The sequence below is a fragment of the Sorex araneus genome, chromosome 2 (assembly GCF_027595985.1).
Source record: "Sorex araneus isolate mSorAra2 chromosome 2, mSorAra2.pri, whole genome shotgun sequence".
Lineage (NCBI taxonomy): Eukaryota > Metazoa > Chordata > Mammalia > Eulipotyphla > Soricidae > Sorex > Sorex araneus.
Genome location: NC_073303.1, coordinates 274,477,971 through 274,490,400, shown reverse-complemented (window position 1 = coordinate 274,490,400; position 12,430 = coordinate 274,477,971). Strand labels below are relative to the sequence as shown.

The 12,430-nt window shown below is 58.7% G+C and overlaps 2 protein-coding genes across 6 annotated transcripts in view; one reads left to right on the top strand and one right to left on the bottom strand.

The window, feature by feature from the left end:
- MED12L (mediator complex subunit 12L) overlaps window positions 1–12,430 on the bottom strand; it is a 262,569-nt gene that overhangs the window by 31,214 nt on the left and 218,925 nt on the right. For 3 of the 4 annotated variants that reach the window (XM_055129722.1, XM_055129725.1, XM_055129723.1), the window contains 8 exons: window positions 10,702–10,890; window positions 9,494–9,568; window positions 9,194–9,378; window positions 8,037–8,198; window positions 5,301–5,412; window positions 3,858–3,947; window positions 1,338–1,447; window positions 1,011–1,146 (listed from right to left, as the gene is read on the bottom strand). In XM_055129722.1, coding sequence (XP_054985697.1) covers window positions 1,011–1,146; window positions 1,338–1,447; window positions 3,858–3,947; window positions 5,301–5,412; window positions 8,037–8,198; window positions 9,194–9,378; window positions 9,494–9,568; window positions 10,702–10,890 — 1,059 coding nt within the window. The remainder of the gene's footprint in view (window positions 1–1,010; window positions 1,147–1,337; window positions 1,448–3,857; window positions 3,948–5,300; window positions 5,413–8,036; window positions 8,199–9,193; window positions 9,379–9,493; window positions 9,569–10,701; window positions 10,891–12,430) is intronic. The other variant, XM_055129724.1, reaches the window with a different exon arrangement.
- Window positions 159–12,430, top strand: part of P2RY12 (purinergic receptor P2Y12) — a 49,031-nt gene continuing 36,759 nt past the window's right edge. The window contains exon 1 of one of the 2 annotated variants that reach the window (XM_055129726.1): window positions 159–273. The gene's annotated coding sequence lies outside the window, so the exon portion shown is untranslated. The remainder of the gene's footprint in view (window positions 274–12,430) is intronic. The other variant, XM_055129728.1, reaches the window with a different exon arrangement.

Sequence of the window (12,430 nt, the reverse complement as noted above, 5' to 3'; positions counted from 1 at the left end):
AGGATGGGGGGGGGGGAGAGAGACCTCGATGAAGGCAAAAGCAGCGAAGGAAGGAAGTTCCCCCGAGCTGCTTCCCCGCAGGGTCTGGGCTGCGCCTATTAGGGGCTGCGGCGGTTTCACTTCTCTCAGCAGAAAATAGCGCCCGGGCCAGGCACCGCGTTACCCAACTACCAGCACAGTGCTGAGATGACAGAAACCCAGGGCGGCGTCTGCACGGGGAGCACAGGAGCCGCGGGCCAGCGCCCAGCCCGGGACCCACGGGCAGACCCCAAGGTAACCCCCCGCTTCTCGCTCGGTCCCTGGGGGCCTCAGAGAGGGCTCCCCACGCGGGCCTGGGGACGGATGCCAGAGGCAGTGTCGCGGGTGCCCAAACGCATGGGATAGTCCTGACTCTCTGCAGGGGCTGGGGGGGGGGCGTGGGGGGTGTTTATTAGACCACCTGGGCTCTTCGGGGGGATGAAAGGTGGGAAACAAATGTTCTGTGAATCTAATATTGAAAAAAAAAACAACCAAAGACCGGTCCAGGAATTGATGGCTAAGAAATCACCCAATGAGCGAGCACTTGTCTGCAGGGACAGAGAACAGGGTGTCACTCGTGGACGGGTCTGGTGGGCGTCCGCCGAGGGCAGTCCGTCGGGAGAGGACGGACGCAGAACTCTCTCCTGCGTGGGGTCCAAAGACCCACGGCGGGAGAGAACAAGGTGCACGGCATCTGGGAACTGGTCTCGGGCAGGAAGCTGCCCGCGGCGGGGCAGAGAGGACAGGGCGGGCGGGAGGAAGTTGGGGACGGGGGTGGACGGAAGTGGGGCCGGAACCGGCCGCCGACAGCACTGCAAACCTGGTGCTAAAGATAAAAAAAAAAAAAAAATCTCCAGCCTGTTAGTCAGAGGAGAGAGGCTGGAGGCCAGGATGGGACGATCCAATCTGGGACCCTGTGCCGGAGCGTCGCCAAAGGGAGAGGCGGGGGGAGAGGGGCACAGGACAGGGCGCGGCCAGCCGGGCCGGCTCACCTTGAGCTTCTTGACGAGGTTCATGTAGGCGCGCTTGTTCTCCTCGGAGCCCCCCGGGGAGGCGCTGGGCAGGTCCGAGGCCAGTGTGCCGTTGATGAGGACACCCAGCATGTCCAGGACGGTGGTGAAGAGCTCGCTGAGGGGGAGAGGACGTCACCGTCACCCTGGCCAGCCCAGGGAGCCGCCAGGAACGGGGAGGACGGGCCCGGAATGGTCCTGGTGTCCAAGACAAGGGGTCGTGCCGGAGCCTGGGTGGGCCCGCGTGGCCGTGTATGTGTGGGGGGGGGGCCTGGGGGGCAGGGGCGGGCGTGTGACGTCATCACCCACTTGTTGGTGTGCATGTCCACGGTGCCGGACGTGATGATCTGCAGCAGCAGCAGGGCCCAGTCCGTGGTCCACTGGCTACTCCTCTGGACGGTGTCGAACATCCCTCCCACCTGCCACGGCGACAGAGAGGCACCACGTCACCCGTCTGGGCAGCCTGTGGCTGGGCTGGGTTTGATCCCCGGCATCCCAGATGGTTCCCCGAGCACTGTCGAGAGTGACCTCTGAACACGGCGCCAGGAGTAATCCCTGAGCACTGCCGCGTGTGGCCTACAAGTCGAATAAACAAGCCAACCTAATTGACGATGCGGTTCAGGGTTTCCCCGGGAGCATCCCCGCATCCCCGCCTCCAGCACCTGGGAAGGTGGGAGCTGGGGGGGGCAGGAGAAGCCCCTGGAAATGGGGAGAAGCTGCCTGCAGGACACAGGTCTTCGGGAAGGCGCTGGGTGACTCTGGCTGAGAGCATGGGGCTGGGCCGGCTCATGGGTGGTCTTCTCTCTTCTGGCGAGCAACGGGCCTGACCTTTTCCCTTGGGGTGGAGGAGCGGGCGTCCCTTCGTCAGGGGAACTTAGCGTCACAGAGTAAGGAGGGTCTGGGGATGCAGGAGGGGGTCAAGGCGCCTGAGGCTATAGGCTGGCTCCTGCGCCTCAAAATCACAATGACGGTGAGACAGCAACAAACCGGGAAGGGTCATGGTGACGCACTCTGGCGCTCTGCAATGCTGTTCTGTCCGGTCACTTCTGAGCCCAGGGGCTCCCAGTAACCCCTGGGGTGTCCAGTGAATGTGGGACGGGCAGGAGGTGGGGCCCAGGCCGCCTCAGGCACCTGCAGGAACTCAGTGGCTAACGGCTGTCCCGTGCTAGCCCGGCTGCTCCGAGCAGCCCCCTCCTGGGCTGGTCCAGGGAAAAGACGTCACGGGACTGAGAGGGGTCAAGTTTACATTTCAGAAAGGCCTGGCTGGCTGTGGGTTCGTGGTGTGGTCTCCGAGGCAGGCAGCTGGAGCAAATTCTGGTTTATAAGACGCTTTGGGGGCCGGCGCTTGGTTCAAGAGGAGGAACATGTGTCTGCCAAGGCCAAGGCCCTGAGGTCAGCCCGTACCCTGGCACGAATCCTCGAGTGTGAGCGGGTATGGGCCCAACAAGACAGATTCAAATCAACTTGTTTTTGATCACAGCCAATAGTGCTCGGGGCTGATTCCTGGTTCAGTGCTCAGGGACCGCTCCTGGGGGTATTCAGAGACCGTAGAGGGTGACAGGGTCAAACTGGGGTCAGATGGGTGCCAGGCCAGCACCCTCCCGCTGTTCTCTCTCCCCAGATGTTTTGTCTTTGTCTTTTATAAGCTGCTCAGATCAATTTAGGAACAGTCACTGCTTACGCTGAAACGGTTCACGTGGCCCTTGGCCGGCCTGGGCCTGGACCCTGCAGGCTGTGGCCAGCGGAGGCCGAGGGGGGCCCCGGGTGCCAGCACAGATACACTCCGGCACAAACCGGAAAGGCCAGTCCCTGAGGAGAGGCAGACCCGCCTCCCAGACACTGACCGCTGTCTGAGAGGGGGCACGTGGGAAGGACGTGGCCAGGGAGGGGTGGGGAGGCTGGGGGCAAAGGGCAGAGGCGTCCCCCAGGGACAGAGCCTGACAGTTCTTCCACCAGCCAGGGTCGGTGTTCTGCATGGAGCATTCTAGAAAGGTCTCTCACAAGGGAAAGTTCTAGAAAGGTCTCTCACCAGGGAGAGTTCTAGAAAGGTCTCTCACCAGGGAAAGTTCTAGAAAGGTCTCACACCAGGGAAAGTTCTAGAAAAGTCTCTCACTAGGGAAAGTTCAGAATGGTCTCTCACCAGGGAAAGTTCTAGAAAGATCTCTCACCAGGGAAAGTTCTAGACAGGTCTCTCACTAGGGAAAGTTCAGAAAGGTCTCACACCAGGGAGAGTTCAAAGGTCTCACACCAGGGAAAGTTCAGAAAGGTCTCTCACCAGGGAGAGTTCTAGAAAGGTCTCTCACCAGGGAGAGTTCTAGAAACGTCTCTCACCAGGGAGAGTTCTAGAAACGTCTCTCACCAGGGAGAGGTCTAGAAAGATCTCACACCAGGGAAAGTTCTAGAAAGGTCTCTCACCAGGGAGAGTTCTAGAAAGGTCTCTCATCAGGGAGAGTTTTAGAAAGGTCTCTCACCAGGGAAAGTTCTAGAAAAGTCTCTCACTAGGGAAAGTTCAGAATGGTCTCTCACCAGGGAAAGTTCTAGAAAGATCTCTCACTAGGAAAGTTCTAGAAAGGTCTCTCACCAGGGAAAATTCAGAAAGATCTCTCACCAGGGAAAGTTCTAGAAAGATCTCTCACTAGGAAAGTTCTAGAAAGGTCTCTCACCAGGGAAAGTTCTAGAAAGGTCTTTCTCTAGGGAAAGTTCAGAAAGGTCTCTCTCTAGGGAAAGTTCAGAAAGGTCTCTCACCAGGGAAAGTTCTAGAAAGGTCTCTCACCAGGGAAAGTTCTAGAAAGGTCTCTCTCTAGGGAAAGTTCTAGAAAGGTCTCTCACCAAGTTCAGGCGGAGCTGCAGTGCCTCGTGCATCATCTGCCGGGCTTTGGTGTCGTCCTGGTACCGCTCTTCTCGCCAGTTACTGAGAATCTAAGAAAAACAGGGTGAAAAGATGCAGCTTTCCCGGCTCATTTGTCGTGGCGCCTGTTTAAACTTGGCCATGCTGGCACACCTTGTGGTCTCTCGAGCACTGTGCTGGGAGTAGCCACCAAGCAGTGGCGGGTGTGGTGCCAAAGAGAGAGCGAGAAGCCACAGGCCTCTGCCTGGGTCTCGTCTGAGGGCCGCCAGGTAGCAGGACACGCGGGAAGCAGGAGCAGGGCCCCAGGGGCCCGAGGTGCTGTTGGGGTGGTCGGGGCGGCCCCCTACAGCAGACCTGGAGGGGGAAGCGTCTGCCGGGTGCTGAGGGCAAAGGCTCCAGAGAGACTCGGGCCCGCGGAGCACCGAGTCCCGAGAGAGTCAGGCTCGCCCTAAGGGTGCTGGGGGACCCGCTGCTCGTGTCCTGAAGGCAGGAGAGGACGACTCGGCAAAGTGTCCTTGTTCCCGGCCACCAGCCCCGCCCCCGGCAGGCACAGGGCCACCCGCCTCTGTGGCCGGCACGAGGGAGCCGCCTCCAGCCCGGCCTCGCGCCCGCACTCGTTCCCCTTGGCGACACGACTGCAGAGGCCCAAAACAGCCTGCCCGGGGGCACCCCGAGATGCTCCCCGCCTGCAGCCAGAATCTCTGCAAACGAACCAGCTTCTGACGGATGCGTGGCTGGGGTCGCTCGTTCAATAACCAACACACCCTGTGGTCGCCTGAGTGCCACCAAGAGTGCGCCCTGAGCACAGAGCCAGGAGTCAGCCCCGAGCACAGAGCCAGGAGTGAGTCCTGAGCACAGAGCCAGGAGTGAGTCCTGAGCAGAGACCCAGGGGTGCGCCCTGAGCACAGAGCCAGGAGTCAGCCCTGAGCACAGAGCCAGGAGTGAGCCCTGAGCACAGAGCCAGGAGTGAGACCTGAGCACAGAGCCAGGAGTCAACCCTGAGCATAGAGCCAGGAGTGACTCCTGAACACAGAGCCGGGAGTGACCCCCGAATGCACAACCAGGAGGGATCCCTGAGCACAGAGTCAGGAGTGAGTCCTGAGTGCAGAGTCAGGATTGAGTCCTGAGTGCAGATCCAGGAGTCAGCCTGGAGCACAGAGCCAGGAGTCAGCCCTGAGCACAGAGCCAGGAGTCAACCCTGAGCACAGAACCAAAAGATGTATCGCAGTTCACGCAATGGCCAAATGCCGTTTTGAGCACTGGCAGACACCGCGGCGTGAGGGCAGAGTGACCCCCCAGAGTGGAGAACAGGGCGTGAGCCGTCCCTCCCCGCACGAAGCCAAACCAGGCTGCCCCTCGGACCCGCTGAATCTCCGCCTTCGAGAGGAGACCCAGTCCCTGCTCCGGCCCCTCCCGCACTTTACCTGGTTGACCTGGTTCTGCAGAGACGTCAGGAGACCCTCCCGCTGCTCGTCTTGCCCCTTGAGACAGGTCAGGACCAGGGAGAGGAAGGGCTGCTGGCTCAGAAGGGACATGCTGAGGAGGGAGGCAGAGGGTGGCCGAGGCCGGGAGGGGTGTCACGGGCGGGCCCGGGGTTATCTGCGCGCACTTCTCGGCCCATTAGCAACGGGAAGGGAGTGGCCCGTGACCCAGTTCAGCCCGCTCCCCGCTAATGAGATCAGAGCGGCAGTAATGCTCTTCAATAATTGAATATGCTCTCTTGCCCCCGAAGGCATCAGTCCCTGCCCCGTGCCAGCCAGGCGGAGGGCAGGAAGAGGAGAAATTGTGTTTCACGCTGGAAAATTGAATTTCGGGACCGGGCAGAAGGAAGCCCGGCTTAGAGGCAGCGGGGAGTGAGAGAGGCGGCGCTGTACACCCCTGCAGCCCGCCCAGGAGAGCCTGCTCGGCCCTTGGGGGGCTTCTCTCCAAGCCGTGCCCCAGGGGCTGATCAGCTGAGCCCAGCACCTGGGCCAACTGCTCCAAAATAGTGACACCAACCACCCCCCCCCCCCCCCCGCTGCACAGCAGCGAGCACTGACAGTAGTGCCACGTCTCGGACAATCAGAGAGCGGCTGCTCGGGCTGATGACCGGTGGGGAGGGCACTGGGCATTCTAGGGCCGGCCAAGGAGCCGTCACTGTGTGCAGAAACCCACAAACGTGGCCAGTGGCGTGACCGTCTCACCTCAACAACAACGATCATCTTAAAAAGAGGGGCTGGAGCGATAGTACAGTGAGGAGGGCGTTTGCCTTGCACACGGCTGACCCGGGTTCGATTCCCAGCATCCCATACGGCCCCCCGAGCACCAGAGTGGAGAACTGAGTGTATGATCCAGGAGTAACCCCTGAGCATCACTGGGTGTGACCCAAAAAGCAAAAAAAAAAGAAAAAAAAAAAAAGAAAAAAAAGAATTCAGGGCCGCCTTGGACAGACAGCCTCTGAGTGACACAGAGGTCAGGTTGCTCCCCAGGGCTTCTGAGCACGGCCCGCACTCGGGGGCGCTCAGAGTGCGAAGCGTCCGAGCAGATCAACCTGGGAAAATCAAAAGGGGCGTCAATGGCCGAGTAAAGGCAACTGGCCGAGATGAGGGAACAGCCGGGCAACAAGCACAGTGCTCTCCGAGCCAGGCCCTGTGGCCAGCGTCCCAGAGCGAGGGCGTCGGGTCAGAAACCTGCTCACACACTGCTCCCCGGAGTCGGGTCTCAGGGACACTTGCTGAGCTGACTCACCGCCTCGTTTTCCCATCTGTAAAAGGGGTGCAATGAGGGAGCCTGCGCCAGGACTGATGAGAGGTTTTGGAGGTTTGTGAATGTGTGTGTGTGTGTGTGTGTGTGAGAGAGAGAGAGAGAGAGAGAGAGAGAGAGAGAGAGAGAGAGAGAGAGAGAGAGAGAGAGAGAGAGAGAGAGAGAGAGAGAGAGAGAGAGAGGGGACCTATAGGCTGGGCTGCGCCCCCGCCCCGCCAACTACTCAATGATTAGGAGAAAGGAAACCTACTTCTTTGGAATTTGTGTCAACTGAAAGAAATCACTTTTTCTCTCGTTATTCCTGGGGTGTGTCAGGCACCGTGTTTTCACAGGAGAGTGTGTTGTTGTTCTTTCTTGGTAATCTAGCTCATTTTCATGTTTCAAACGATCTGAACCCTTTTATTTGGGGGGGGGGGTTGTGTACGCACAAATGGAGAAAACATCCCACGTCTGCACATTTGGTGGTTCTGAACCTTCGTGTCTGAGCCAGCGCCAAAGGGCTGCACAAATGGCCTCGGGGCTCAAGGGCCTGTGCACCTGGTGTCCCCAGCTCACCCTCGGTCCCCCGCACTGAGCACCATAGGGGGCGACCCCCGAGCCCCAGGTCAGGGGCATTCCCCAGGCCCTGAGAGATGTGGTTCCACTAACCTCCCGCACCGGGAAAAAAACACACCCAGGAACTTCTTCAGGACCCAACGTGACCAAATGATAATTATTGTGTGTGTCTGTGGTGGCAGGGTGGGGGAGGGGGGAGGCAGGGACTGGACTCCGGGGTCAATCTCACACTCACGGTGAAAGCTGTACTGGGTAGACCCCATTGCTGACCCTGATTTTATGAATATTTTGCATGACCTACATGAAGTCATGAAAAAAGAAAGATTAGAACTGGAACAACAGTACAAGTGGGTCGGGTGTTTGCCTTGCACGCGGTGGCCCTGGGTGTGGTCCCCGGCACCCTGGAGCACTGCCAGGAGTAATCCCTGAGCACAGAACCAGGAGTAACCACTGGGCACTGCTGGTGTGGCCCAAATAACCAAGAAGAAAAAAAAATAAGAAAATAAAGGAGAAAAAAAAAGAAAAGAAAGAAAAATGGAAAAGAAAAAAGGAGGACAAATGAAAGCCAAGTTCAGGGTCAAAGCACTCGGGGCTGATGGAGTATAGGAGCACTGTCCTCAGAGTACCCGGGCCCGGCTGACCTGGCCGGTTCTAGCACAGGAGCGGGACCTGGCCCCCAGCCCCCCAGTCCCCGAGCACTGCGGGATGTGGCCCCGTGACCGCCCAGAAGACAAATAAGGTCCCGAGAGGTGGGCCAGACTCGACGTCGGGTGGGCCCTGGGCAGAGACACCCCAACCCGCGTCGGCAGGACGTGCCCCCGGGGCCCCGTCCCCCTCCCAGTGGCCTGCGGCGGCCCCCGTACCTCTTCTGCTTCTGCCGGTCCCGCTCCTTCTTGGACGAGGACCCCAGGTGCTGCCCCTTCTCCAGCTCCTCCCCCGCGGCCTTCAGCACGCGGCCCTGCACGGAGGTGGGCAGCCGGGCGATGAGGGGGGCCACGAGCCACACGCCCCTGCGTTCAGAGGAACTGGAATCAGAAGCAGGGGTCACCGGGCTGCCGCGCCGGCGCGGTGCAGCCAAGGAGAGCGTGGTCGCACGGTCACACAACCACACGGTCACATGGCCACATGGTCGTAAGGCCACACGGTGCCCTGCATGGGCAGAGGGGGGCGACAGCTTCCTCGGAGGGAAGGGCACCAACGACGTGTGTGTGTGTGTGTGTGTGTGTGTGTGTGTGTGTTTTAAAAAAGTCTTTGAGGGGCTGGAGCGATAGCACAGTGGGGAGGGCGGTCGCCTTGCACGCGGCCGACCCGGGTTCGATTCCCAGCATCCCATATGGTCCCCTGAGCACCGCCAGAAGTAATTCCTGAGTGCAGAGCCTGGAGTAACCCCTGAGCATCACCGGGTGTGACCCAAAAAGAAAAAAAAAATTATGAAAGTATTTCTCGGTTCTGAACCCAACCTGTGAGTTTGCTGCTGTGCTTAAGTCCGTTCCTTTGCTGAAGCCCCCCCACCCCCGGCAAGCTTCACACTGAAAACGCACCAGTACGTTTACGCCCCTGGGCTGGAGTGGATAGCACAGCGGGTAGGGCGTTTCCCTTGCATGTGGCTGACCCAGGTTTGATTCCTCCATCCCTCTCGGAGAGCCCGGGGAAGCTCCCCATGGTGTATTCGATATGCCAAAAACAGTAACAACCAATCTCGCAATGGAGACATTACTGGGGCTGACGGAGTTCATCGAGCAAATTGATGAACAACGGGATGACAGTGCTACGGTGCTACTTTACAGCCCAGCGGATGACCTAGAAAGCAAGTGTTGCCTGTAGATCATTCACCCACGACAGCTAAGAAGTAGAGAGGGCCGGTAAGGTGTTTCCTCTGGGAGATTCCCCCTAGCACAGCCCGAGGGCCTGAGCTCCGGGCCTGATCGCCTGCCAGGGGCTGGACGGTAACCCCCCCCCACCACCCTTCCCTGCACAGCTGAAGTTCGGCCTTGCCCGTACTGCAGGCCCCGGGACAGACCTCAGGAAAGTCTTGATTCCGTTGGGTCTCGCGCTGCTCGCGTCGGCGCCCCCGAGGCCAGAGGGGTTGAAGAGGCCCAGGCCTGACCCGGAAGCGTTCAGGTCGGCCGACTGCTGGAACACCTCGATCGTGGCCTTGGCGATATTGTCCAGGAGGTTGTTCATTTCGGCCACGGAGCCCGAGCCCTAGAGAGACAGAGAGAAAACCAGCGCTCGGGCTACCCTTGTCTCTGCAGCCGGCGTCCGTGTTGGCCGCGCCGTGTCCACACAGCCCCCCCGTCCCCCTCCCACACAGACTCACAGGCTCCTTCAGACACTGCTTGATCATCAGCTGCAGCTCCAGCCAGGACTGCCTGAGCGTCCACTGCTCCAGGTTCTGGGGAGAAGGGGACGGGTTAGCACACGGCGGGGACTAGCATCTGACAGCAGAACGACAGAACGATGCCCTGCAGCCCCGTCTCTGCACAGCCGGGCCAACCATCAAGCGTCCTCAGCTCCTCCGAGGCCTTGGGAGGCTCAAGGTCTGCCGGGCCAACAGCCTCTGCGGACGCAGGAAGAAACGGCCCCATCCCAGCCGCGGGCCTCCGGCAGCCCCGGAAAACATCTCCGCCTCCAAACCTCGGCCCCAACCGAGCCCGACCCCAACCCCAACGCTCTTCTGGACTCTTTGACGACTGTTACAGCCCCTCTGCAACACGGACGCCTCCCGGAAGCGTCTTCACTGAAATTCCAGTAGTGTGGGATGGGTGAGTGTCTTTCAGCCACCAAGCCAGAGAGTAGCACTCATGACACGGGCACTGTCGCACTGTCGTGCCGTTGCTCATCGATTTGCTCGAGCGGGCAACAGTAACGTCTCCATTGTGAGACTTGTGACTGTTTTTGGCATATAGAATACGCCACGGGGAGCTTGCCAGACTCTGCCGTGCGGGCAGGATACTCTCGGTAGCTTGCCGGGCTCTCCGAGAGGGGCGGAGGAATCAAACCCGGGTCGGCCTCGAGCAAGGCAAACGCCCTACCCGCCGTGCCATCGATCCGGTACACTCTGCAGTATCATTTCAAAAGCTCTACTTTCAAAGTTCAAAAAGCTTTAAAGATGCTCACAACTAAAGTTCTTGCAACATATATTCAATGGGCAAAAGTTCGCTTCACATTGGAGACTAACCGGGAGACATCTTTAGGGTTCTGATTTCCAGGAAAAAAACGCAAACACAAAAAGATCAAAGCACTCATAGGCACTCAAGGATCACCATGAAACAGAAAGGATCTCACACGTGTGCACAAAGTTCTCTGGAGGTCAGAGCTAGGTCGCTAGGGATCAGAAGACGACACAGGCAAAAAAAAAAAGGGGGGGTGGGGAGGGGTGGGGGGCAGGTGGGTGGTGGGGGAACAATCCCAGTGAACGGGAACAAATGAGCGTCAGCGCGAGCAGACAGGGAAGCACACGGGGACCCGGGAGCCGGTGCCCGGGGTCTTCGGCCCCCCTCCCCCCGCCCCGGCCCCCGCCGGCACCTGCAGGATGCGTTTGATGTGCTGCCTCTGCACGTTGTCGCCCTCCGCGCACTCCTTGATGCCGTGCGGGTAGCAGATGAGCTGCAGCAGCTTCTGGGCTTGCATGTTGGACAGCACCGGGTCCAGGATCAGCTCCTTGTCCGTGCACAGCCGCTCGGGCTCCCGGAGGCAGTGCTCGCCCACCCACTCCTAGAGCAGGGAGGGCAGTGAGCGGGCTGGCGGAGCTGGGGCGGGGGGGGGCCCTCCAGCCCCCACCTCAGCAATGTCGGGAGCAGCCTGGAGGGGCAGCAGCTCAGACCCGGCCCTGGGGGAGTGTGAGGGTCGGGGCCGTGCTCTCACCCCGCACAGCGGAGCAGGGAGGCCTGAAAACGCTGCCGGGGGCCTGGGAGCCTCGGCTGGGGGCAGCGGGAGGGGAAACGGTTAAAGTCATTTACGCCCCCCCCCCCCCCCGCCACCATGTTATTATTTGGTTTTGGTAGTTCTGTGCCACGCCCTGCTATTCTGTGTGTGTGTGTGTGTGTGTGTGTGTGTGTGCGCGCGCACGGCGGGCACACACATGCAGTGCGGGGGCCGAACCCAGGGCCTACACCTGAGCCACGTCCCCAGCCCTCATTACAAAATGTTGTCATATTCTGAATCCTTAAAAACGATGGTGTGGAACCTTGATTTTTAAACCTATGCTAAAAAAAGATAGTCAGGTGTGACTCCTGGGCACAGAGCCCTGAACGCAGCAGGTGTGGCCCCAAGGCAAGACAAACAATGAAAAAGGGGGTCGGGGGGAGACAGGGGGAGTAAAGCTGGGAGGGTGCCTGCCTTGAGTCGATATCCTGCATCACACGTGGTCACCCCAGTCCCCTCCTGGAGTGACCACTGAGCACAGAGGCCAGAGTAGGCCCTGGGTGTCAGCAGGTGAGGCCCCAAACCCAAAGCCAAAGAACCAAACCCAAACCCAGAAACACCCCGGCAGGAAAAAAGAAATTAAAGGTATCTATCTGTAATTGGGAAATGAGGTCTGGTTTTAGGTCCCATTTTCTAATGTTTTCCTTAACTTGTTACATAATGCTAATGATTCTATCCCATAATCTCTTCATTTTCAGAGAATACAAGGTACTGTATTCCACTAAAAAGAGAAAATGATAGAACACTGAGAAAATTGTCTTACATTTTAACATCATTATGAACGTTACTATCATCAATATTTAGTTATGCCTCAATGCACATCTATCTTTTATATAACCCGATTTCAGGCTAATCTGATAGAGGTGCAATTGCTATGCCAAGGAGTCTAGAGTCATTAAGGCCTTGATTCTCCTGGCACTGCCCCCCAAAGAGGGTCTCTCAGTATCACTTTTTTTTTTTTAACATAATTTTGTCAAGGGCTGGAGCGATAGCACAGTGGTAGGGCGTTTGCCTTGCACGTGGCTGACCCGGGTTCGATTCCTCTCGGAGAGCCTGGCAAGCTACTGAGAGTATCTCACCCACACAGCAGAGCTTGGCAAGCTACCCACGGCATATTCAATATGCCAAAAAGAGTAACAAGTCTCACAATGGAGATGTTACTGGTGCCAGCTCGAGCAAATCAATGAGCAACGTGATGACAGTGACAGTGACAGTGAATTTTGTCAAAGGCCAACTCAGACACTTAGCTGAGTAAGAAACTGTCCACTGGGGCTGGAGCAATAGCACAGCGGGTAGGGCGTTTGGGCGTTTGCCTTGTACGCGGCCGATC